Source organism: Plectropomus leopardus, chromosome 8 (genome assembly GCF_026936395.1).
Source record: "Plectropomus leopardus strain MGB_pleo_1.0 chromosome 8, ASM2693639v1, whole genome shotgun sequence".
Taxonomy (NCBI): Eukaryota; Metazoa; Chordata; class Actinopteri; order Perciformes; family Serranidae; genus Plectropomus; species Plectropomus leopardus.
Window position 1 is genome coordinate 12,732,138 of NC_142183.1, and position 27,836 is coordinate 12,759,973.

The 27,836-nt window shown below is 39.1% G+C and overlaps 1 protein-coding gene across 1 annotated transcript in view; it reads left to right on the plus strand.

Annotated features, from left to right (window-relative positions):
- The window catches only part of diaph2 (diaphanous-related formin 2), a 462,996-nt gene that overhangs the window by 19,644 nt on the left and 415,516 nt on the right, over positions 1 to 27,836 (plus strand). The window contains 4 exon segments of the mRNA XM_088080903.1: positions 465 to 497; positions 2,690 to 2,866; positions 10,242 to 10,346; positions 16,867 to 16,887. Of these exon segments, the coding sequence (XP_087937029.1) occupies positions 465 to 497; positions 2,690 to 2,866; positions 10,242 to 10,346; positions 16,867 to 16,887 (336 nt within the window).

Sequence of the window (27,836 nt, forward strand, 5' to 3'; positions counted from 1 at the left end):
ATGGACAAATATGCATATTGTGTCTGTGGCTATGGGAGTACAGGTGTTTTATGATATGCATCATTTTATACATTTGTTTTGTATGTGCCCAAAGTGTGTGTGCTTGGGATGTTCACCCTTGAACACACACTTATGTTTACATACATAAAATACACTATTATTTGGGATCATCCAGTATTGTTGCATCCTACACATGTACAATATCCTGGATATGCTCATATCCTCATTTAAAAACACACAATGGTTCCTAGCTATTTAGTGGCAAATCCTGTGTGTATTTTCTGGTGTAAAAATATGCATTTCTTAATTGGTAACTTAATTCAGATTCTGAGAGGATAATGAGACGGTATCCGGAGGACACTGTACATGTGAGCACACTTCCAATTGGAAACATACAGTGCACTTTGCGGTGTTGTCATTTTCTGTTGGATCCTGTTTTTCACACTGTGCCCTCCCTCCAACAGAACATACACATAAAAACATTGGCTGATGATATGGTAAGGTGCTCGGTTTAATTTTGGTGTGACTAGTTTTGTTTAACATCATCTCATGTTTTGTTATGGCTGCATGGGACTTGATGACTGAAATATGTGGATGGATCGAATGTGCTACAAGCAGATTCATTAAATTCATATATTAATCAAACATCAAACAATCAAACACAGGTAACACAACAGTTTGTGTTACCTTACAATAGCAAAAAAAGGTAAGCTTAAAGCTATCTCACTTATTGTTGTGGCAGCCTCCATAATGCAGTGTAAATGAAAAATGATTTTTCATGGTGCTATTATTTAACACCACAGACATCCTAAATTTTTCATAATGAACAAAATTCAGCCCATAGCATCAAGACTTTTATAAGCAGCTCATAGATCATTCAGTGTGCAATTATCAGTAGCACTTCCGATTAGATGTTTGAGCCTGGGGCTTTTTTAATACCCTTAGTTAACAAATAGCTTAACTTTGACACTTACAGGCTCATGCTGTGTTTGTATTAGCACACAGTATGTTTGATCCAACCAGTAATATTTCAGCCAACTGATAGTAGTGACATCATGTAAGTCATCATGTCATGTTTGTCTTTCCATTTCATTTATATATGTTTATTCATTCAGCATGCCCTCTTCACTCCATTTTACAAAATAGGACTAACATTGTCTGTTTGCATGCACTTTTTCTGCTTTCACACTAAACTTTCTACATTCACCAGAATATTCTCAACTGATGAGTTTCACAAAGTAATTCAACTGAACCACAGTGACGTTATCACAATGAGATTAAGTTGATATTGTATGCTAAAACTATTCTAATACCAAAAACACAAACCAGGTAATCCTGTGGGTATGATGGTAAGTAACGTCCTGATAAATGTCATATGTTATACTGTAACAAATACTTTTTTTTTTGCGTATCTAGTATGTTGCAAACTTTAGCTGTAGTTGTTTTAAATATTGAACAAGTACAAAATGGATTTTAAAAAATACCCAAAAAAACCTTTGAAATTAAAATTAGACTACAAATATACAGTTTACTGTGTGAGCATTTGTAGTTTTGTTTTTTATTGTTTCCTGAGATGGTGTTGGTGTTTGTTTATTTGTCTATGTATCACAGGCTGTATAATAAGGTGGATGATGAAATAGCTACCCAAAAGTGAAGCTAAAACATGTTGATCCGACCCTGGTCGCTGTCTGCTGCATGGATCAAAAACTATACTGTACCCCCTTTGATGTTAGTGGACATGCCGTGGGCCAAAGTAAAAAAAAAAAAAATCAAAGTACATGTCAAATAAAATTTTCCGAAAAATGGTTTCAAACTGTTAAGGTAGTCCTAATCACACTGATTTGTTCTCAAGCGTTAATTTTTCTGATGAGTTTGGTTTGAAGTAGTCATTTAATGCTATAAAACAGGGGTGGAATGCCTCTTGTGCCACCCTTAGGACAAACTTTTTTTTACCTCACTAGTAGCAAGAATATAACAGCAGCAAAACCTGTCATTCTAACAGTTTTGTTTTCTGGTTTGGAATGAGCATTACAGCCTCCTGGTCCCAATTGTGTTATTATAGACTTGTTGTCAATACCCCATGTCTCAACAAAATAACTACAGCCAGTCTTGATAACATGCTTGCACTGAAATTTTAGTGGTTGGCCCTTGCTTTGTGTCCTCCCTGTGCTGTGCAGCACCTCACAATCCAATATTGTATAAAGCACCAGTGTTGGCTGTAAATGTTGGGTGTGGTGAGATGGGCAATAGAGTTACATATCTGAACCAACAGAGGTCAAAGCAGCAATGCTTTTTACCATACAAAATGAAGTCTGGAAGAACTCTTAAATGAACTTGCAAGGATTCTAGCTGATCTGAAGCAAAATCAGTAGCTCTTTTGCATTTTGTGCCCTATTTTTCCCACTTTTATTAGCAAACATACATTTGGAGCTGTCCTCGCCTTCAGAGGATCCTGTTTACTGTAAATCGTGGTGAACAGTGTCCTCTGAAAGCAGGAAACGGAACAACTCTTTGATGTGTGGGTACATGAAATTTGGGTTACAGGCTGTTTAATCCAATCAACTTTTACTTCTTTTTCAGGGAAAAATAGGAATAACATAAAAAATGAGAGCCTTATACTTGGCTTAGTCTAAACAGGATTGTTAACAGTGCCCTATTTTAACATTTCAAACACTGTGTTTTGTTTCAGCGTGATCGAATCACCAGTTTCAGGAAAACAGGAATGAAGAAAGAGAAGCTCCTTATACAGCATCCAACAGATCCCCTCTCCACCCAGACGGAGCTACCCATTCCTCAGCCACTCTTTGACGACCGCTCCATGAACCTCTCAGAAAAGGAGATTATTGACCTCTTTGAGAAGATGATGGTGAGCTTTGTATTTTCTCTTGCAGTGTTTCCTCTGCATAAGGTCATCTGAAGCACTCCACTGCAGTTTTATTACAGCTGCCACAGAATAATAAATAATCAGTATTCTATTATGAAATCTTAAATTGGTTCATAAATCTATCCAAAGAGGTGCACATGTAGAGAAACAGAGCTGCTAACATGTATGTCTGTGAAGAGGAGTTTGACAAGGCAGAAAGTTCCTGTCAATATATTACTTCGCAAATCTACTGATGATGAGATTTTTGTTTTGTGGAGAAAAGCTTTGCCAGGCATGCAAACAAGGATGATAATTAAATCAACACTGTTCAAAGCTTTCCTAGTTTTATGCACCATCTTAAAATAGTTTGTCACTTGACTATTTAATTTGCCTAGATACAATGCTCCAATAAAGATATGAATGATGTAAATGAACAAATTCAGTTTTACCAAAATGTATTGCAGCATCATATCTGAAACCATGATATTTTGCATTTGCATACTCAATATAAATAATCCAAGACCCAATGGTGCATATAAGCATGTGCATCCACAAACAAACTTCTCGTACTTTTGAGTTTAGTCACACAAACACATAGAGCTGTGAGCAGAGACAGGGCTGAACTTCATCTGTAGATGTATAGATATGTGATTTTTTTTTCTCTCAAACTGTGACATAGGTTAGAAAGGCATCAGTACTTAGTATTCATATGTATGATTCAGAATCACTGATGTAACAACAGTGGTTTGCGAATCATGTAAATATTGTGCAGGTTTAAGCCCCCACAAATCAATACTTGGGTGAAAGCACACACAATGAGATGTTAAATCATGGCAGCATATCTCAAAAGCAGTGTGCAAAACTCCCATGGTGACATGAAACAGTGCCCTCTCATGGGGTTACACAGGACCTTGTCTTTGATGACAAACCCTGACTTGAGGCACAACATGTAAAATAAATTCACAAATATGTCACATGAAGATTCATTTTCAGATAATTTACAATGCTACAACACTTTAACTTAAATATAGTATCTAGTGTTTATTAATCCAAAATAAACCTGAGATACGCACAGTATATATACAATATTTATAGTAAAGATTAATGCATTTTTGCCCTCAGATATTAAGCTTTTGTGAAGCTGGGTTCCTTATACGCATTCCCTAGGCCACTGTGAGAAGAACACGAAACTTTGAAATTCACTTCGCACTCATCTGTGGGGTCAAAGCTCTGTCACACTTGTGATTTTCTCCATTGAAATGCATTTTTGGCCTTATGTACTGCAGGATTGAAATCTAACAAAAAGCTTTCAGCCCATCTCTTTGAAGTGGGGAGCTGAATTACTCTGGCTTCATTGCATAGGTTGTGTGTACTATTGTAGATAATGTCTCTGAGAGTGTGTGTGTGCTAGGTACGGTGCCTGCCTTTCCTTTTTTCTCATACAATGGTCTTTATTGCTAGGGCCAGAGAAATGCGACCAGTGCTCCTGGTTTTCATCAGGCTACTGCTCAGTGTTTTCTTGCCTGGGTGCTCATCCCTGTCACTCAGTTCACCTCTCAATTACTATGTTTGTGCTCACAGCAGCGTGACATTAAACCCAGGCTTCAATTTGCTCAGTGACAGACGACACAGAAGGCATGTTTGCTGGTCTGACATTTGACGGGCCTTGACACTTGGGGATGGAAAGTATAATTACAGTAATGAAATCAAAAAGAAAAGGGTTATTTACTTATGTACTTTTGAGGCCACTGCTATTTGCTCTCATAGTCCATAAACTTTTCTGCTTTGATGCAGCAAACATAGAAATGACAGTAGTGGGTAGTTTCTTTGGATGGCAGTAGCTTCTCTTCAGCATCTATCTTTGTCATCTCTCTATCTCTTTTTGTGCCATACACACACAGTTTCATTGCACTCGTTGTCTTTACACCCATTCTGTTATTGATTGTTTTTATGGTGCTACATGCCACAGTCTTAGATGTCTAGCCTGCTTCAAATGAAGGGATGACCCCTGCCATATTAGTGAGACCACCCACTGTGCATTAATGACTAGGAGAAAGTAAAAATATTTTTCTCTGGAAAGTGGTTTACACATTGCGCTTTGTATCTCAAAGCCTAAAAAGCACACAGCCTATTACTGAAAGGTCATCAAAGGGATCTGGGAAGATATAGGAAGAAACACCCTGGTGGGAGTTGTGAGGAAAACCAAATGAACTCTTTCTAGAATTTTTGAAGCTAACCATTGAGAGGGGAAGTATATTCATAAAACTACAGCGATAAAAATGTATGAAAAAAGCATTTACCGTCAGCAGTGCCTTTAGATGTAGTGTATGTCTTTACTCTGTGTCCTGCCGTTGGACTTCTCAAGATGTGCACAGATGGAATTCAGAGCCCCTCATCAAAATGCACAGCAGTAAAGCCGCTGATGAAATGTCCGGTATTTGCATCTCACTAAGGAGGCAGCTGTGTTGCAGTAGCAGACTCCAATCCAAGAGGTTCAACCTAGGAACACAAAATAAACATGTGAACTAACTTAATCAGCATTCAGTAGGCTGTAAAGCCCTTACACTAAACTTTCATTTAACCCTTTCCTCATCAATGTGACTCTTTATTGTCTGGACCATTGAAGAAAATACGATGCACCGATTGTGAAATTCTGGGCTGATACCAATGTCTGAAATAACCATTTGACTAATATCTGGTATCTGATGTGTTTTTGTTTTTGTTTATCTTGTTTTGTTATTTATTCCTACTGAATATGTCAGGAAAAACCAAGAAATCTTATTCTTCTCATTTAAAAAAAAATAACCGTTTTAAAGTCCTTCAGTACAGTGTCTTTGACTGAGAACAAATTCAATCTTTATTTTTACAACAACCTTTATTTTAACAGCTTCAGAATCTTTTAAGATATATATTACAATTCCCCCTCTAATATATTTTTTATATTGCTTTCAAAACAGCAACAACTTTCTCTGTCAAACAACTGTATTTATTTGATTTTCTTACGAGATTCCATTGAATACATCTTTTGTTAAGTTATAATTTACTTTGCCCAATACTCAATTTTACAAAATAATGCTGGGTTGCATCATTGAAACGCAATGCAACCTTTGTTAGCTGTTAGTTCCGGCCACTGGCTGCTAACAGTTAGCGGTAACTAGCTCTGCTCCTGCTGATTTCAGCAGTGACTTATTGTTCATAATTAAGCATTATCTGTAAAAATGTGGCATGTTCCCTAACATGTCTATTGTGAGTTTACTGCATCCTTTCATCCTAAAAAGTGTCCTGGGAAAGATCTCTGTTCGTCCCAAACATGTTTTTGTCCCCCTGTTGCAGTTTAATCCTGAGCCCTGCTTTTTAGCCTTTGCAAAATTAAGGTGACTCTACAGAAAACCATTGGCCATTGTTATCACTGAATGTCATCTCATTTGCTCCAACCAGATAAAAATCTCCCTGATGGCATTACTTTTTGCTGCATCTGGGCGCTTTAAGATGTGTGCTTTCATTAGCAGTTGGAGCATTATTACCCAAATTATGCTTTTACCTGTCTGTCAGCATGGAAACCCCCTAGACCCTGACCTACATCCTCAGTATTGATTGAATTGATTTGATTCCGGTGCAGGTTTGTCACTGTTGTTGGTGTTGCGGTGCTCGCACATAAGAAGGACCAGTGAAAGAAGGATGTCACATTGCAGTGCTGCTGTGGCCAGTTTGAGGTTTTATGTGCCTCTCTATGCGCCATTGTCAGGATGAACACTCCTAGTAATAAGCCCCTATGTGATCCCTCAGCAGTTACACTCTGCACCAGGACATTAAAACCAGCCCACAGGAGAGTTACTGTGTGTGCCCTTGCACACCCATGGATCAGACTTGAGGGTAGTGGACGAAATAATCCATTTGTCACAGTTGAAGCAAAACATTTTTATACGTCTTCCACTTTTCTTAGATCCACTTTTCCCCATTGCACGGACTCTTCATATCCATTTCAGGCTCAGTCATATTTGATGCTAGTCATTAATTGCTCTTTTCTATGATCTGAAGCCTGTAGCTCTCTGGATTAGGCTGTGTTTGCAGCTGCATCGCACCACAGGATTTTGGAATTTCTGCCCATCATGTAGTTATATACAGGATATTTCCTCGATAGAAAGACAGTGAGATACTGTTTATTTTGTTGTTTGGCTCTTCACCCCAGGACATTTTAGTCAAAATGAAACTATGGCTATGAAATTAAAGTGCTTGCTTATACATTTGATAAACCATATTGAAATTGCAGCACTTTTATACATTTTGTCACAGATTTGGGGGTAACATAATTTACAGGCCAAATCATTAGCTTAAGTTAAGTCAACATTTAATACTTGGTTGCAAATCCCTAGCATTTAATGACTTCCTGCAATCTATGATCCATTGAATTCAGCATATGCTGGGTTTCTTCCTGGTGATGCTCTGCCAGGTCTGTCATGCAGCCATCTTTACGTATTGCTTGTCTTGCAGGCTGGTCTCTATTAAGTGAAACACTTGTTTAGTTGGATTGAGGTGGCTGACTTGGCCAGTCACAAGCATGGTTGCTTTGGCTGTATTTAGTAGGTTTAAGTGTGTTGTTGAATTGTTATAAAACTCAGTGGGATATATATTTACAAGGGGCTACAAATTCAGTTGAGAGTCTGTGTAATCAAAGGGGACGAAATTAAGCTAAAAGTCAGCTCATTAACCTCAGCCATTGTTTCAATTCAAATCCAGTATGGCAGAGTTACAGAGCCAAAAGGACTGAAAACAGTGTATCATTGTCCTACTTGTTATGCACTAGGGATGCAACAATTTATCGTCCAAACATTGGTATTGGCCTATATTCACCTTGTTAGCTGCCCTCTACCCATTGGCAGATAAAATGCCATTCGCTAATGGCAGGGGCAGATTTCTTTTTCAGTATTGTCACATAAATTTTGTGCTGACTAAAAACACGTTTTCAAACTAATGGTGTCCTATCGTTAGAATAACAATATAACAATAGAAAACTGTTTACTACAAAAACTGGATGCCTTCAGGATGAGAAGATTACCGACGTGCCAGCAGGTACACTCTATTTTCCCATGATAATGCTACATTGTAAACAAGTAACCCATGTTGATCGACGAGTGGAGAGCAAGTTAACGATAGCTGTTAGTTCTGGCCACCAGACTCAAACAGCTAACAGAGGTTGTGTCGAGTTACATTATTATGTGTTCAAGCCCTCTTCTGTCAAAATAATGGGCAAATGTAAATTATAAGGTTGTCACAATGCATTCAGATGTAATCCTTTTTTTTTTTTGAGAGAGAAACTTGATACAGTTGTTTGAAGGACAAATTTGTTGTTTTTCACAGCAATAAAAAAATAGACATTAGAGAGGACATAATGAAATATACAGTGAAAAGTTTTTGATTTTAAACAGAACAGATTTTTTTGTTGTTTTTTTTTATAATGAGGATTTCTTTGTTTCCCTGGTATATAAAGGGGAATAAATAACACCCAAAACAAAATAAATAACAACAAAAAAGCATTGGCTAATTGACCATATTGTTATTTTGTTCAGTATTCGCCCAGAATTTGGGCGAATACTGCACTGTGTGTTCTACGCATATACAGGATGGCAGTCTGCTTAAATAGACCGTGTTCCTTTAACTCGTGTCCATGATGCTTGATTTGTTGAAGAAAGAGATTTTTTTTGGCAAAAGCAAGTTAAGTGAAGTCTAATAAGCATTAGAAGAGCTTGCCAAACCAACATGAAATGACAACATCTAGATTCTAGAACATATTTGTCAGTATCGCCACTGTCATTGATAGAAGCTCATCCTATAATTTCAGTTACACCAGCACCATAGCCAAAGATATCCTGGGACTCATTTTATGAAGTCTATGAGGGTATAATTAATAAAAGAGCATTAATCATTTTGGAGACTAAATGTGGAGGGCTCATTCCTCCAGTTTGCCCCCTGACAAGCGTCCCGCAGGCCCACTACTCGTACCCCTCCTACAACATACTCACCCCACCACATTATGCCTCGTTTATTGAATGCCAATTAAGTAGATAAATTAGCAGGGTTCAAAGATTAATTAAAAAACCTGCTGGTTTCCTTTGGTGAAAAAACTTGCCAATTGTAAAACTTTCAGTCACATTTTTCCCCTCCCTGTTCCACAAAAAGGATGTTAATGGTTTTTCTGCTCTGAGGATATTTACTAGAGGAAATGTAGTTGGAGGAATTTAGGTCACGGTGCCCCTGGATGGGATTCCTGTCTATGCCTCACTGACAAATGAAGCGAAAACAGTTTGAATCAGATTACTTGGGGCAGGTTATTTAAAACATTGTATTACAGTGTTCTTATTTAGAAGTGACACACTTAATTTTCCCAGGTGAATTTCACAGTCACCCATTAAGAGTGGATGCAACATATGCGTGTATGTATCGGATGGAGGGGAATCACTGCCACATCAGATCAAGCAACAGAAAGAACACATGATTTTTCTGCACTCCCCAGCAGAGGGCAGCATGGCTCCACAACTTTAGGCTCACTATCCTAAAACCCTGAGGAGAATGTTTTTTCTCTGTTCATTCTAGCCGTCTCTTTGTGAGAGAGTGCTTCTGATAAACATCCCCCTCCATTCTAATCATCATGTCATTCCCTAGCTTTTAGTGCTCTGTCCGGCCTTCGTTCCATCCCCTGATGTCTCTCACATGAAAGACCTCTTTTGTGATGCAGAATTAAAGTAGCACGAAGATAATACTCCCAATAACACGCAGATACTGCCTATCCAGCCTATCCAGCCTATCTGATGTGATTGCATGGCCTCAATAGAAGCAGTGTTGTTTGATTTTGCTGTCTTGTTCGGAGTTGGGTCTACAGTTTATATGCTGTAGTCTTGATACTTTGGTTTAAAGGACTAATTATTGCTGACAGTATTTCCTGTTGATGTACCTTGTGACTTTGACAAAGAAACATGGACGGAAAAGAAATGTATTCTACTGTAGAAGAACAGGATCTAATGTAAAATGGTTATTGAAAGGAAAACTGTGTAATTGGTAAGTCTGAAATACTTCTTGCTAGTGAAAATGTACTGTAAATAATATGGTTGACAGTTTTGAAATGCAGTTATTTGGCTATGATATATGTAGTTGAAGTATAGCATTTCCATAGATTTGCTTTCAGACTCAGCCCACTGTTGTGCAAAAAAAAAAAAAAAATCACGAATGCTTCAACTAAAAGAAATATCTTATTTTACCAGTTCACTTTATTTTGTACAATTTATTAACATTCTTCCTTGTTGTAATAAGTTTGAGTACCAGTTTCCAGTACCCAGTTTCTACCATTACAAAACATTTGTCTTCACTGTCTGTGTGTATCTAGGAGGACATGAACCTGAATGAGGAACGCAAAGCCCCTCTGCGTGGAAAGGACTTGAGCACTAAACGCGAGATGGTGGTCCAGTACATCTCAGCCACTGCTAAATCTGTAAGTGAGAGAATTAACCTAACAAAGATATTGTAGTGGTTGAGCTGAAGTATCATGACACTCGACATGACTTTCCAGAATAAGTTTAACCTGATCCTCTGCTTCATGGCTTGCTTTGTCATCTGTTCTTGCGCACTCACTTGTGTTGTCATCTCTCGCCACTCTTCATACTTGAGTCCCACATCTTTGATTGCAATTTTGATTTATTATTTTTCCCATTGTGCTGCAATCTGCCTTTGTAGGCTATCAGATATAAACTGTATTCACTCACTCACTCAATGCTAGGTGGATGGTCAGTGCTTGTCCAGTCATGTGCCTGCATGCATATTGTTGGTTGTCAAGTTGTGTACTTGCATGGAAGCTTTTTTGTTTTTGTTTGGCCCTGCAGTGGTGGTGCCTTGGCACATTATTAGCTTATTGAGTATGAAATTAAAGTTATGTCTGTCTCTTGGTTCAACTGTAGTATTATTGTAAAAACATAACCACCAAATAGTAGTGTAAGAAAAAGCAAGGACCCTGGGCTGTGTTCAGCATGAACCTATGGTAACTTTATATACTGTATATGCAACATCATAGCAAGCTGCACCATACACTTTGGGCCTTGATCTGATGATCTGTAGCGCATGGTCTGAAGTGCATGGAGCAAGTGCATTTAGGGCATGTGCAATTCCACTTTGTTAGTTAAACAGCGCAAAGTAAGGCGCACAGGCCAAAGTGGTTGTATTTAGTATCGTAATATATCATAGTATCACAGTTTTCTGCGGAGATCAACGCAGTAAGAGCGGTAATGTCATGGCAGTAATATCTTGGTACATTTAAGCAGGAAAATAGCAAAGGAAATGAAACAAAACTTTTAGCTTTGGAAGTAATCAATAAAGTTACACTGCTTCTCATGCAAAAATACACACAGCATCTCTCTTAATGTGGAGGCCGAATGCAGCTCTGCTCTGCTCTCTGCTATGTTCACATTATAGAGAATGTAATTAATATTTCTCTAATAATTTCACCCACCCTCAACCCATTCACATTTCTCTGTGTGTGAGTAACAAGCAGGCTGTATAGGCACTGAGAACCCTCCTAAATAGGTGCGTCTTAGGCCCGTTTCACACAGCCCCGTGTCAGCAGTGCATGGCAGCAGCCTCGGCAAGCTGCAGTGTGTTTCATGCTTGTGGTGTTCACACATACAGTGTTGTTACAACAATAGGCTGCAACTATTAGTACTGTATTTCCACATTTATAAGCATAAATAACACTAAATAATGATGTTGTGCAAGCTCCTGCATTGCTGACAACACGGTCCTGTAAATGTTTCATAATAAAATCCCTTGTACCAGCAACTTAAGGGATTCTGTCCACAGGACAGCAATCTGCTAACAATTCATTTGACCACACCTTTAGTAGTACATTTGCTACTTACACAACATGGGTGCTGGCCGTGAAAATGAAAACAGTTTTGCACTGTGGTGTAAGATAGGGCCATTCGTCTTTGTTCTGACTGCTTGCACTGGTCGTTATGAAATATGTTGAAGATTAAGTTTGCCATTCTTGGTGAGTAATCTAAAACTTGATCGTGTCTCTTATCCAAAAACAGCAGTGAAAAGTAAAGCATTCTGATGGTAGTTCATGAATGTGTGATGAATTCTCCTATCCTCTTTTGAAATTATGGCCAACCTTGTGAGGTGAAATTCACATCAGCACCGAAGAAAAAAAAAGTGATTTCTGCCCCCATTGCTTCCCGAACCTGGTAGTTCTCTCTTGACATCATCATTTATTACCCTCCTCATTGTTATGGTAATTAACTGGCATTATTGATAATGATGATTATCCGAGATGATTGAATTCCTCACAGGGCCCATTATGCTTTGTGAGCACTGATATTTTATTCAAATGAATAACGTAATCTGTGTAGTCAAAGTCCAGAGGACAAAATGTAAAGTCTGTCAGCATCCCTGCTATCACATTTAATAGGACTGAAGGGAGGGGATGGGTGAGTGTCAGGGATGATGTATCTGTACATGCACGGATTCATACAAGTGAATACAGTTACACTAGAACACCTTCAAATGCATGAACTGTCAAATACTGATAATATATGAGTAACCATGAGGACTCTAGTTTGAACTTAAAGGGATAGTTTAGATTTTTTTAAGTAAAGGACTGTATGAGGTACTTGTAATACTTGTCAGTGTATTACAGATCATAGATGACAGTTTACACGCCCCCAGTTTTGAGAGGCAAACAGAGTATAGCGACAAATGCTAGGTAATGAGATGCTGTGGATCGGTTGGGAACAGAAAAACATATTTAAGCCACTAAAAAAAAGTCCTAACTTTAAAAAAAAAAAAGAAGAACGGTTTGAGTATACACTATATTATATAAGTATTTTCACAGCTTTACCATTCCTGAGGTTGTCTGTTCCGACTGGGAAGCTGCTGACAACTCCAGTTCCTCATCTGTGCACTCATTGAGGCCGACAGACTCCATTGACAAAAACAGTAATTTTAGCTCACTAATCGTGGGAGCTACTGGTCTTCTGTTGTCTCAATCAGTTATTTTTTTGTGTTATTGTTTGACTTCAGTGAGTCCAAACTAACCCTTTTAAATGTCAAAAATTCTAGTGGCTACAGTTTGTTTTGTTGCTGAGCCCTCTTCTTATTCAGGGCCCATTCTGTTTAATTAATAGTTTAGTTAGTTTTGCTCACAAGCGATGCCCCAATGTGCAGAGGTTGTGTCCTTGCTGCAATGGCTGGGGGTTCGATCTCGACCTCGGCTCTTTGCTGTATGTCAAGTGCTATTCAAGTGCTTACAATATGTTTACTTTTCTAAGAATGCCTAATTTATTCTATTTTGAAAACTGGCTTCTGTTTTTAATTATTAAATCGATGTTCTTTAGTCCTTTCAGCTCCTGATAGATGGAAAGAGAGATTTTTTTTTTTGTATATTTATAGAAATCTGAGCTCCAGTAAAGCTCGAGCATCCAAGCCTGCAGCTTGTAAGAAGGTTCTATAAACTGCCTTATAGTGATCCTGTACTCTGTAGTTTTCTTATTCTGTCATTGGATTCCTGTAACGTCCGAACTTGAGCAGACTCCTTACAAGAAGCCCATGTACCAGTATGTAGTACAGTTTGTCAGCAAATACATAAAAAATATAACGTGTTAAAAATGTAGATACCCAAGTCTTTGTAAGGCAGGTGTTGTGATTGCTTTTCCCTTTTAAGTAACTGCTTTGCTTTCTTTAAAAAAATACAATCCACTCTTTCCCCAATATTAAACGTGTGTATACAGGAGCATATATATTATAAAGAATCACATGTGGCTAAAATGTGCTTCTCTGTCAGGGTTAGGCATGATCTGGGGCTAGTGTTGCTTGTGGTTGCTGATGAGCATGCTGTGTGGACTAAATAAGGCAATGTTGCATTAAACATGTAAATGGTGCTGAATGTAGCAGTGGTGCATTTTGGACTTATTGGGGTGTCTTGTTTGGTTTCGTGTGTTTGCTTTTAATGTGTTTCCTTTTCTGCCATATCTGGACGCTGCATTTTGAGGGCAGTTTTGGGGTTTTGGTCGGGATTCTCGCACCTTCATCTTAATTTCTTTTTTTTAATTTCTAAATTTTCTTTTTTTCTAGATTATTATAAGGTCTCAGTGGAACATTTTGCAAAATAGTGTTTTTTTTTTAATTTAGGAGCATCCTGTAAACTGCATTTCATTGCAGCCACAGAAATACAATCAGGACATTTGTGAATGAACATAATTTGGCTTCTTGAATAGTTTTAGGTTCTTGAAGTTTCCCTCACAGTGTTCATATTTCTTTATATGTAGTCATCATTCATACATGTCAATATACCACAAAGGGGTATTTCTATAAAGCTATCTGGCTTCAGATGATGGGTAATATGGCTGATTGTTACTTTGTTTATTTTCGTCAAATGTCTTTTGAAGAAAAGTCAAACCCTTATAACCTCCCTATTTTTTATGGGAGAATTGTACATTGACCCTGTTCATTTGAAAATGAACTGTGTTTCAATGGAATCCAGCTCTGCTTTTGTAGGAGTGTGTCTGTGGACGTCCTTGACCATCAGCTTTGCATGAACAGCCTTTCTCTCCCAAGCTCATTTCTTGCTCTTTCTTCTTGCTCTAAATGTGTACCAACATCATTAAAACTACCACAATCCTTTTTACACTAATTGCTTATTACCCAGAAATTGACTTTTAATGAAAATTTTCTTGTTTCATGTCAAACTAGCTGTGTCTCCGATGAAGGAAGGGTGTGATGGCAGGGTCTTGAAAGGGGCATTGTTCTGTATTAGCATTGCAATTTCTCAAAAACTGATGTGACCACCAATGTGCCAAAAAAAAAAAAAAAAATTGAATGCAGCCTCACATTTGCTCAGATCATTCAGGCCCTTTCATATCACATTGATGAATGTTATAAGTGCAATTAGTTTATTTTTTACATTCATCATGAAAAAGGGTGGTAATGGCTGCATTTGTATTGAGAAGTAAATTCATACAGTTGTGATCAGTGACTTGGCCTTAATTTATTCATACTGTAATGATGCTTAAAAATCAGATACTCAAATTATAAATCGGGGTCCTAACTTATAGCAGTTTTTCCTTTGTTTTAGTGACAAAAAGGTGTGAAATTGTATTATAAATACAAACCTCTTGTGAATGAAACTGCTTGTCCCCCTCAAGCTCCTCCCTGACTGTTGTCTGTGCACACTCAAGATATTGTCTGTTTTTTGGTCAAGCTGCTTTTAAACAAGTTTCAGACGTTTATATCCAAAGTTGTAGGCATCAATGTCTTTGGGGTTATGTCAATGTGACTTATTTTAAGGTGTGTAAGCTGTAATATACAGGTATAACATTCCCCAGTGTTAGACAGTGACATTCTGCCTTCACTGAAGAGCAAAGGAAAGTGGATACACAGTGTGATTAGAAAGTAGTATGTGCGTGATCAGGTGGTGGCATGTGTAAAATGGACTTTATGGCTGTCATAAACTCTTGGTACAGGGATGGAGAAGGGAAATCAAGCGTCAAATGGCCAAAGACTTGGAGAGTTTGAGAGTGACAATAAAAGAAATTGAAAGGGAGATTAGAAGAGATGGAGGGAGGGGGGAGTGAATGGGACGGGAGTGAAAACAGGAGAGAAAAAATGATAAAAAAAGCAAGGAGCTCAGTTTGTCCTGTAACTTCCTGCAATCAAAGTACAAGTCCTCAGCAACATGCAGCAGAAAATGAGGAGCTAAGCCACAGTATTGAATACATTTACTCAGCTGAGAGACACCCTCCTACTGTGAAACAAACCCCACAGTTGCAGTAATAAAAACACTCCTGCTACCTGCCACTATTGACAGATAACAAGGTTAAACTCCAAGAACAGTGCTGACTGCATGGGCTCAAGGTAGCTTCGGAAGACAAAGTTGACACCTGAGCTCAACATTAATGGCAGCTGATTGATATCAGCCTAGGGAGACCCTCTAAAGCCCCTTTGGCCACACCAGTCAGTAGGGATGTAACGCTGCATTGCAAGGCAGTTAAAAATTGATCAAAAATATGTGAGATTCAAATTGGTGAGATGAAAAATGAACCACGATACTGTTTTTGAATCGCAGAGGGCGTAATCTACTTTTGACTTCGCTTGCTCGACGTGTCACGTCCCTACGTGTTCAACGTCCCACGCCATGTCCGAGACTAGAGACAGCTCGCCAACGTAAATAAGACGAAGCAAAGGCTCAGTGACAGGCGATATTGAAATAGAAGATGCACTCGGCAGTTTCAAATTGAAAGTGTGGCAGTATCTGAGCTTCCTTAAGTCAGAAAGTAATAAAGGCGAGAAGATAACATAAAAGATGAAAACAGTTTACAAATATTGCAAGAAGGTGTTGAACTGCACAAATAGTACAATTAAGATGATGCAGCATGAGAGCCGGCAGTGAGGAGCTCAGGTCAGCCCCCCCTATGCACGTACCTCCTTAATGACAACTAAACGGCCAAACCACACAGACAAGCTCATTTGCAATCCCGCTCACCCAGACGAGTACAAGAGTATCTTATTGAAGTGTGAGTTGAGTGAATTGTTACATCCCTACCAGTCAGTGGTCCTTTTTTGGGAATGAAGGGGATTAATCACTTAATGAATCCTGTGTGTAAAAAACAGCATGTCTAAAAATGTAATTTATCACCTCCACATCTGTTGTTGTCATGTATTGATAATACCTTTGTCATGTAATTGCTTTACAAATTCTTGTTTGCGTTTATCCACATTGTCACATCTGTCTCATTCATAATTTGGAAACTGCAGCTGCCAAACAGACATTATCTTCAGTATGTGCTCATAATTGTAAAGATTCTCTTGTTGGCTTGAAAAAATTGTTGTTGTATAGTGTGTTTGTGATGTCACGCAAGTTGCGCTAATGCCTCAACGTGTAATGGAGAGGATTCTCTGGCCTACTAATGATTGTGCTGTTTGTGTCTTTTTGCACATTAACCTTCTCCGCTGATCGCTGCATGCAGATAACTGGGAGCAAAGTTCCGGTAAGTAGCCCATTATTTATTTGGCTTCTGAATCTTGTTCCTTCTGTGTATCTGTCTTCATTCACCCCTCTAACCATACACACACTCACACACACAAGTTTATCTTCTTTTGGAATGATGTCGAGGAGCATGTTCCAAATTGTGCAAGTGAGGTCATTTTTATGGCTTGGATTTTTATTTTCAGCCCGATATTGCTAATGGGCTGTAATTTGGAAAGGCTATAAATTGCCAACACAATTCCTGCATGTAAATGGTCCCACTTTCAAATGAGGGATTCTGAAATTATACAGCTTGGAAATTAAGTGGGAGGTCTTTTGTTGGTTTTTGCTGTTTCTCCTTTGAAATAGATTGGTGTGTAACACCTATTAGCATTTGAATATTGTGATACCAACAAAGAGCAATAGCTTTTACACAAATACTCATAATCTGCCATCTAATCTGTTTATCAGAGCATGTTGCATCTAAATGGTTTTAACTGTGTTCATTCTGTCTGTGAGACCCAACTCATACAGAGGATAAACAGTGTATCACTTAAGGCTTTGAGCACACACTTATGTGCACGTTCACACACACTGCACATACACACACTGAACCTAGTGAACCGCGGAAAAGATATCAAGTGCATCTTTTCTGCCTTGAATGAAATATTGGACTATGTTAATTTAGTGGAAGTATTCATGGTTATATATTTGAATTTGCTGTCAACAACTCTGTCTCTGTTTGCAAGAAATTAAGGCACAAGACTGATATCTTACAAATGCATGTTCTTGTTCTTGTTGATGTTGTGTTCAAAAGGCTAACATAATCTTAACAAATTTAATTTATGCTATCACTTTATTAGTTATACTTTTTAATTTCTCCTCACGGTTATATTCCAATTACCTGTTGTCTCTCCCAGTATCCCATAAAGTGGCACCCTGTTGCCTTCTCTAAAGAATGGATTTAAGGTGCTTTTTGGGAAAAAAAGAAGAAACTCTGTTAATGGTTTAGCAAGTGTTGAATTGTCACCTTAAATGGTATTTCATTGCCTTTTGAGAGCTTCGTAAGGATTAAGAGGACTGTAAAGCTTAACAGGACCACAGGCAAGGCAAAGCAGCACACTGTGACCTGGCCTCTGCTCTGCCCATGCTCTCAGACAAACCTCGCTCTTTGAGGCATTTTGCAGAGACATTTTGTATCGACTGCGTTTTCTGCTTCTTTGTCAAACTGTTCTTTTGTGCTTGGTTATTTCTGTGGGAAGAGTAGGTCTTTCGGCTTGGCCGGTATGGACGTGGATGGAGTAGCTCTCGATCAGTAGCAATAGCCACATTGTGTTCAGTAAATGGAATATGACAGCATTCCCCCACCTTCTACCGTAACTGCTCATCCGAGGTGTGGAGGCGGCCTACTTTCACAAGTTCTGCAAACAGTGTCAAAAGATGCCAGAGACCCTCGTTATCAAGAAGTTTCTTCAAACTCAAGAGCATGCTGAAGCATTTGACCTGACCTTTGTTACCTCTGTGTCAATCCTGCAGCAGAAGCCCACAGATATGGCTAACATACTGAATGCAATGAGCTGTCATTCTTAAAAAAAAAAAACTGAAAGTGGAAAAAAAGGTAGAGCGTTTAGCCTGGTTAGCCGATTTTGGGCTACAGTTAGCTCCCTGCTTTGCTGGCAGATTCCCATTTTCACGCTGTCAGCGTGCGTCGGTGGGATAGAGTGCTCTCAGATGTGCTGGAAGGAGAGTGTTGGTTAGGATTGTCTATTGGGAACACGTAACTGTAACTCCTCTGTCTCAGGCATGAAATCTCTCTGGCACTTTCCCCTCTCCCAGTAGAGAATGAGGTGGGAATAGAGGACTGTGTGAATTGGCTCTAATCCAGTCTGACCAGCGTGTAAGTGTGCAACACTGCTAAGTCTCATATGCTCTCTCCACCTCCTTAAGCAAGATGGAGGGAAATGTGAGCAGCACACATACCTGGGTAACAGTGTGCCTGCAGGTAGACTCCAACAGTCCAGATGGACCAGACACCTATTCTTCTGCAGTGTGCTGCAGGCGCTTATTGACCGCTACGACGGCTTTATAGCATCAGTCTCTGTAAAGATTGGCCTGATTTACGTCACAAGTCAAGGACCACGTTGTAACAATCCATCAATGACTCCTGCAGTGTTACTGTGAAAGTAGACTTCCGTCTCTCTGCTCTGCCATTGACAGGCTGTGCAGCTCAGATGGAATGCTGCTGAGACTATGAAAATGAGGGTGCACATGAGCGAGAAAAGGGTGTGTGCTCCGTGTGTTGAAAAGCAGCAGTCTCCAGACCACAGGGGGGGTGATCGATATCTGTATGACTGGACAGATGACTGCTTATTTCCATGGTAACATGCTGGTCAGCTCTGAGATGTCAGGCGGTGATGGTTAGTGCTGTTGTGTAAACATGTACATCTCTGTATTGTCAGTTTGACCAAAGAACCAAGTACACCTCAATCTGAGAGAAAGGTGAGGCTGTATCGCAGATCTCTCTACTCTAAATTAACTTCTTACAAGGGGGGTTATAGTTTTCTGCAGAATTACATAGTGCCCACCTTTTTTAAGTGGCCGAGGACATGTTTTAAACATAAACCTTTTTTTCCTGGGTATATGGTTGTATGAATGATAATGTTTTCTAATTTAAAAGGAATTTCAGACAGAGTTTAGATGTGAAATGTGGCGGTAATCATGAGGAAATAGTCATTTATGAAATAACATCTGAAAACTAGCTTTTGTTTGTAGTTTAATCACTACAAGGCTACATTCATTTTCTTCAATGTAATCTGAGTGAAAGTGCCCTTTGGCTGTATATTTGACAGCATTTCAAATTAAAAGATGTTTTTTGTGTGCTTTACAAGCAAAGCATAGGACGAGCCTTGAACCTTGAAATGTTTTCCTCATTATCGAGTTGAGATAAAGAATTTGATTTACCTGCAATGAATGTGAGGTATTTGTATCCCTCTTACTTATTTGCTTTCTCTTTTTACTCTAGTATATGTATTGGCATGTATATATATTGTGTTTGGCATGTACGGGTGATTTTTTTACTACTAAATGTCTTGCTTTTGAACCAATTGCTTATACAAAAATCCCCGCAAAATCCCATCTAAAGCATTTAGAATCTATAAGTAAAGTCTGTGCAGTGCTTATTTTGTGCTTATTTTGTCTGGTCAAAAACACAAAGTTATTCAATTTCCAATAATATGACAAAGAGAAAAGCAAGAAAAACCCTCAGATCTGAGAAACTATGATGTAGATTTTCATAAATACTCCAGATGAAATGAATGACATTGTGTTTCTCTTGTTACCTGTGCTCTCGCTCTCCCTATGTGTATCTACTGATGATTTACAGAATGTAGGATAACCAGACGACAAGTAGTTATAGTTAAGGCCAGAGGATTGCAAAGCATCCAGATGGGAAACGAGGGAGACAGAAAGAGAGAGTAGCATGGATATGAGGACACACAGACATCTGGCTCCTCTTTAACTCCAATCAAGTGCTCGTTCACTATGCCAGGAGTGCTTACGAAGGCCCTTTAAAAAAAGAAAAGAAAAAGAAATATGGTGAGCCTGAAAGGAAATCAAGGCACCCTCTCTCCTTCATTCCCCTCTTTACCTTTTAATACCACATGCCTCAAAAGACTGTTTTGTTTCAAGCAAGCTATTAAACTGGGTGCTGAGGGTTGAGCAGATTTGATGTGGCACATGTCCTTGGTGCTTTAAAAGAACGGCAATGAAAAATTAATCAATAGCGTGTGCCTCCCATGCCCTGAGCCAGTGTTCACCATAGATTCTATCTTAAATTAAGATCAAGGAAACATGCTCCCGAGGGGACTGTTTGAATAAGATGTTTCTTTGATTGGCTGAAAGCATATTTTAGAGTTCATCTGATGGACAGAAAAAGTTGTCAGGGAGTGAGATGAGGAAGGATTTGTTTATTTGATTTATTTGAATAGTCTATCTATTAATCTGTACTGTGGTGTTTTTTAATAGATATCAAATGTTTGCCGCTTCAGCCACTCAAATGCTTTTTTTCTTCAGCGACAATCGTAGGGAAACTCTGTTTCCAGGTTCCCTCCCTTTACAGGGAGGTTTGAGAGCATGGCCATGTGTAGAATAGCACCTTTGTGCTCTTGCTGGTAGAATACTTAATGCCAAAAATATGGGCACCTGCACATCGAAACATTGCTCTGCAGGGACACTCGTGGTCCAAAACTCTACAGTGTACCATGACATTTTATTCACTACTTCTGCTATAGAGATTTGAAAACACAAGCTTTTGGTCGGACTCAAAAACTAGTGTATGAGGGGGATTTAGGCTAACTTTGAGTTTTTGTGAAAGCTTTTGGATCATTTGGAGGTTTGCTGGTCTTACAAGGCTGGTCTTTGCCCCAATCAGTGTAGTTCTCAGATTGCGCATTTTCCAAATCTTCACAACAGAGGTGCATAAGGAAGTTGTAAGTGAACTTGTTTTCACACCAACTGTTGCAGTCAGATCTTAGGTTTCACAATTTAAAGTAACAATAGCTATGTAACAAATCTCCACAAAAGTCATATGATCTGTAGTAAAATTGCAAGTACATATATAAAGAAAGTAAAATTACTTATTACAGTGGAAAAGAATCATAGTGATCAACTGCTCATAGTAATCAAAAAGCTTGGGGCAGAATCATTCCTATACAAATGCTGTTGAAATAATAATACAAGTAGTCTTGTATTATATAGTCATTGTAAGTAGTCATTTTCTTTTAGTGTACAATGTTGTTTCACTGAAGCTCATGGCTGTTGGTAATGAAGACAGAAAACAAATGTGTACGAGTAAAGCACCTGTGGTTGAAGCTGCTCTCATTAGTTTGATTGATAATGTCACATAATGCTGATGCAATGAAATAGCTGTACTGTATTTTATTTCAATAAAATTCAGCTAATAGTTAAGCTGTCAGTTTCATCACTTTATATTAATGTAATAAATATTCAGATGTCAGTTAGACATCTACATTAGAGAAAAAAATAGTTCTAATAATCCTCCACTTAGAATGATCAGTTCTACCTGGACCAATGTGACCACTATAACCTGTTTTCACTGTAGCCTGTGCCACTGAAACAGTCTAAAAATTTATGACAGTTTATGACACGTCAAACCTTTTGAGACTGCTCCCTTGTCATTCTATGTTATTATGTTAATATGCAGACAAACAGCAGTCACAAACAAAAAAATCTAAAAACTATCCGAAAAGAGATGACAGACAAATACACTAGTACTTACAGGGGTTATAAATACTTGTTATTTACACAAACCCTAAAATCACCCAAAGTTATAGCAATATTTGCAAAGGTAATTAATTTATTTTAATCTTTGTACAGTATATTCCCCCATTTTATTATCTCTGCTGCAGCCTTATGTGCACCACAGCCAGTTGTTGGAATGCACCGCCAAGCTGGAGTAGCTGCTCTAGTGGATGCAAAGTTTACCCTCAGGTCACCTGTGCCACACCTGTAATTAAGTTACTTTGAAGTCAAGTCACTTTTTCATAAAGTGTTTTTTTTTTTTTTAACCCCTTGTACATTGTCAGTTCTTATTGTGAGGGCCATCCGTCATACTGCAGTTGCCTAGAGCTCAGCCAGGATGATGGCAAACAAAAATCTTGCTGTTCATTTTCACCAGTCTTTTGAAATTTGATTTGTCGACAGTTTTACAGGATTATTACACGTTACTCTAAATATTCTGTGAAGTCATATTGTATTTTGGAAAGCAACAGCATTTGAATAATGGTGCTTTTCAATAAGCTACATTGTGCAATGCCACCTTTTTCCGTGTCTTGCCCACACTGGAGTATCTTTAATACAGACATTGAATGAAATGTGTGACCAATTTCGCTTGTAGATAAACTAGGACACATTATGGGTTTGGTTGCATTTGTCATGTAAAGTTGAACTTTGTGGACTACGTACAATTTATCAATTAATGTTGCTAGTTTGAGCTGAATGGCTTATCTTCGGGTGGTCATGGTTGAATTGACCTTTGTGAGCTGTTGAAGAAGCAAAGGTTTAACTGTGACAGAGGGTGGCCTGTGTGGGAAGGATTAAGTCAGCACTTGCAACACTAGGGGATGTGAAAAAGACGTTAGTTTTCCATCAGCAGTTGTCATCTTTTTCTTTTCAGTTTTTATCTTTTTCTCTCTTTGCCTTGCCTCTTGCTATCCATCCTTCCTTCTTCTCTCACACCTCTCATTATCTCACATCTGTTTCTGTATCCTGGCCGTCATTTTTTGGTCTAGAAAAGTGCTTTACAAATAACATGTATTATTATTATCTCCTCTCTATACAACATATGTCTTTTCAAAGGCAGAAACAATCATTCCCCTTCAATCAGAAGGAGAGAGCTGGATCTCGTTATTTTGAAGGGAACATGAAAGGCTGAAATGGTCACAGTATGCTGATATTGGATTGAACACTGGCTATGGCAGTGCTTTATCGTCTCTCTGTGTTTGTGTTGGTGTGTGCACACGCTTGTATGTCCATGCGTGTGGTAAGTCGTACTTTTTTCTCCATGCAGTTCCAATAGACTTGGATATTACAGCTTGGATTTAGATATTGCGCAGGAGAGATAGCGCATGATAGAGTACTTTAAAGAGGGAGGGAGGCAAAAATAGGATTCTTAGTTCTGTTGATTGCATATCTGTGAATTTTATGTACTGTATGCACATCCCCACACCAGTGATGAAGCTTGTGAATACTGGCTATGCTCTCAGTTGTACATCTCTCCCCCACAGCTCTGTCACACACTCAACGGCACTGTCGGCATGCTCAGCTCGGCAGGAGGCTCCTGCAGGGCCGCATTAGGCTCCATAAACTTTATAGCATATTTTTACAACCCGCCTCTCTGTATGCATCCACCATCACATCCCATCGCATCTGCTTTAACTGTTCACACAGCTGTGAAATTCTGTGTATCCCCATGTTTTATGGTTGCCTGCTCCTCCCGTCACTCCCGATTTCTTTATTTGCTCCTTTAGCTTTTTGATATCCTTCTCTACATCTGTGTATATTTAGTAAGTTATTTGCTTTGGTTGATGGAGTTGTCTGCTTTTCCGAGATGTTATCGTGGCGAATGCTTGCAGTGGGTGATGTGATAATGCACCTCTGTTCATAACCTTGCCAGGCTCTCTCCTCTCGTGCATTTCTAATAGTTTCAGATGCAGACTTCACACCGACAATATGTGGAGTTGCATTCCAATGTGGGCAGTGTCCACAGCAGCATATGCACAGACCCTTGCTGATTTTTATATTGTTTTGTTTCACAAGTGACGAAATACAAAGTTTAAGGACAAGAAGGGCGCAGAACAGCTGCTGACAGGGACCTATGGTCAATATGAGTGGAAACTAGAGTTGTTGTAGCTGTCGGGTTATGAAGGAGTCACATTGATGGCCTGTTTATAATCCCCCCTGCTCTTGCAGTAAGCCCACCAGGCCCTGTGGGAGCGCCTTACTGCTCAGCCAACTAGTCCACTCAGCACAACACTGACTAACAAGGTATAGTCTCTGCCTATCAGCTACAGTGTTTTCATAGCGCTGTCATACTTGGACGCACAAGAGTAAAGCCACATAATCGCCTCATCAACAGCCAGGTTCCCCTCGATTCCCCAGACAGCTCTCTGTTGTAATGATTGGTGACATGATCAAGGCCAGATCACTCGCTGTGTTATTGTCTGGCTTGCAGTTTCTTTTCTAAGGGTGCTCAGGAGAGATGGGCCACGGTTTTAAAATGTCAGCCTTCAAGCTGTATCACTTTTTAGCTGTTTACCGGTAGTAAGTGAGCGGCTGGCTGATTGGCCCCTCCCCTCTAGTGAATGAATGCAGGTGAGTCAATGCATGAGTATAAATAAACGATAGCATGATGTGCCAGATATAAAGGCTCAGGCTGCTATGACTCATGTTAAGTTTGGTTGGTAAAGCATTGGTTAGCTGCGCCATAGAATGAGGGTCAATTCAGACTGAACTGGCACTTCCTCTTCTCATTCATGCTGGATAGCATGGTCTTAAACTGCCAAACTGTTTGCAGCTTTTTGCAAATTAGATGGTCTCGCCTTTGTTTGCCTTCCATTGTGCCCTGCCAAACTTTGTAGCTGTGTATTAAGGGCAGAGAAGAGTATTGAGTAGGTCTTTAGGGATGTTTCACAACAGCGCTGATGGCATTGGATCTTAGATTTGTTTGGCTTGCTCAGAGTGTATAATTCTCAATGCCACTGACACAGTAGCTGGTCATGCATGGTCATGGTCTGCCTCTGCTCAAACATATGCAGGAACAGCTGCAGTTCCCCAGCCAGTAGTGTAGTACTGAAGGCCAGCACTTGGTGGCAGTGGGTGCCCATTGAATTGGCCAGTTGGTGCAGTACACAGGGGTAGAAAAGCTACATTGTTGCTATGGAATTGACCTAATGGGTTTCACTCAGCCCACGTAGCACACTACTGTGTGTGCCACTAATGCCATTTGTTAGACATCTGATCTTTAAAGGGGAGAATAAGTGTGAAATGGCTCAACAGCATTCAAATTGGTCTCTCCTCAGATCAATACTTTCACCCTCCTACTGTAGACAGAGTGGGGAAAAAAGAAGGATGAAGAACAGATTTATCTTTGTTACCTCAAAGGGATGTCGTGATTTTGATTCTTAAGTAAAAATGGATCGAAATGAGCTTTTGATTTCAATCATCAAAATCAAAAGCAGAATCTGCAATTTTCCCAATGATTTTTTTCTCTCCACTTGGCTTGCCACAGTAGTTGATGTTACCTTTGTTTCACAGTGTTTGGGCATACACCCATTATATTACTTGCCGACTGTTATTTTGCTTTGTTATAGAATTAAAACACATTTAGTTCACTTAAGTATATTTTATGTTTGCCCCTGTTCAAATAAAAAACTTAAATGTGTAAAATCTTAGTTGAGATATCAATGCTTAGTCTGACGATAGATGCTACAATTACAAACTGAAGTGTCTGCTTCTTACAGCTGAAGCAGCTGAAGCAGCAGCAGGGCTAACTGCAGTCACACTATCTACACTTTAGAGAGAAGTATAGATGGCGTTACTGGGTGGTTCCAGTGAGCCCAGTCGACTACACTGATTACTGCCAGAAGCAGGCCAGAGACCTCATGCGCAAGGCAACATTTATGGACCTGTGCTACCAAAGTTTACTACAACCTGAAAGTTGAAGTGACCGAGAAGATAAGGTGGCTATCATCAGTCAAACAGCACAACTCGTGAGAGAAGATGGAGATGAAGAGGAGGGAGGTGCTGCCGAGCCCAAGATGCGCAGCACAAAAAGGAAAAAACACTTATGCTATTTTAAGAAAAGCTGCCACAGCCACACCAACTGTTACTATGTCATTTCAGTTCAAAGTAAAGGGAAGAAGGAGAGATCTGATGTTAAAGATCAAAGTAACTGCTCTAAAGATATTGAGCGCCATCAACGACAAGCTTTTCAAGTAAAATGTCTAGTGTCAACCTTAACGTGGGTGTTGTTACATATTTATCAAACGGTGCAGAGATTTAATCATCGTGGCATCTCCACTTTACATCCAGCCAACTTGTGCGTGTCCGAAGATTAAAAGACAAAAACACTTTAAAGACGACACAGCGTAGCTGACTGGTAGCCTGTGGCAGCACCTTTTCAGACACCATGGATGAGTCAGAGATGTCTAATAAACAACAGCACTGGAAAACCCTCCTACTTTGCTGAAGTCACCTGTGTGGCATTTTACCTTCTCTGTGATGGAACAATGAAGGCATCGTTGACAGAAAGCACGGTTAGGCTATGCCAGTGAAGTTTAAGTGAAGCAAGGATTTGGTGGATTTTTACAGGTTAGGAAACTCAAGCTGTTGTTGTAAAGTACCCCACTGCCATCTAGTGGTGTTGTGTTACAACAGTTTGTTCCCAATTAATTGGGGAAATAAGTTATTCTTACATTTTAAATAAATTATTTAAATTTCACAATATGACCTTAGTATGATACATTCCAAAAATGGCCATTGGTTTGTAGACTCACATTTTGAAGCCATGAGTCGGGCGGTCTAGTGACTATATTTGGGAGCAAGCTGAAGCTGGGTAGAAGCAAGGGGTGGATCTCGGCAGTCAGCTTGTCACTCAAAGTGTCTCACCCTCAATTATGTGTACCTTTAAACCTAAATAAAATGGAATTGGATGACTTATATTAAAATTCACACCCTGCAGAGTGGACAATTAACTATAGAGATAAAAAAAAATGTTCTTTGTACCAGGCTGTAAACATACTTATTTCTGCTGTAAAGTTGGGTATTGTAGCATGGGGGTCTATTGGAATTGGCTGGCTTTTGGAGCCAGCCTCAAGTGGCCATTAGAAGAATTGCAGTTTTTGGCACATCTTTGTTGGCTTCACTGTTAGATCCGGAAGTTTGCCTCTTGGTTATATCACACTTGGTACCAAGTATCAAGTAAAGAAGAATTTGAAAGTTCAATTAAAGTTTTTGGGGCATAAAACCCAACATCTGTCATGAATTAAAACATTATTGTCTAACCATGGCATAGCTGTCAATGCTGAAAAATATGTCTATATGGAAAACTGAGTAGTGACCATAAAAAATGGAATCATGAATTTGAAGCTGTGAACAGATGTAGAACAGAGACTGCCTCTGAAATGGTGAAAGATAGCCAACCTGTTCTGGGTCCACTCCTTCTTTTTTCCTTTTAATGCTACACTTGCTCGATCAGGTCAAGCTCAAGGTCAAACTTATTTATATAGAACATTTAAAAACAACCAAGTTTGACCAAAGTACTGGACAAAATAGCCAATTGAATAAAATAATCAATAAATACAGTATAAAATGCACATGTAAAAACAAACATACCAAAACAATTAATCAAATACAAATATGAGGGATGAACGGCTCAATATAAGTCAAAGGCCA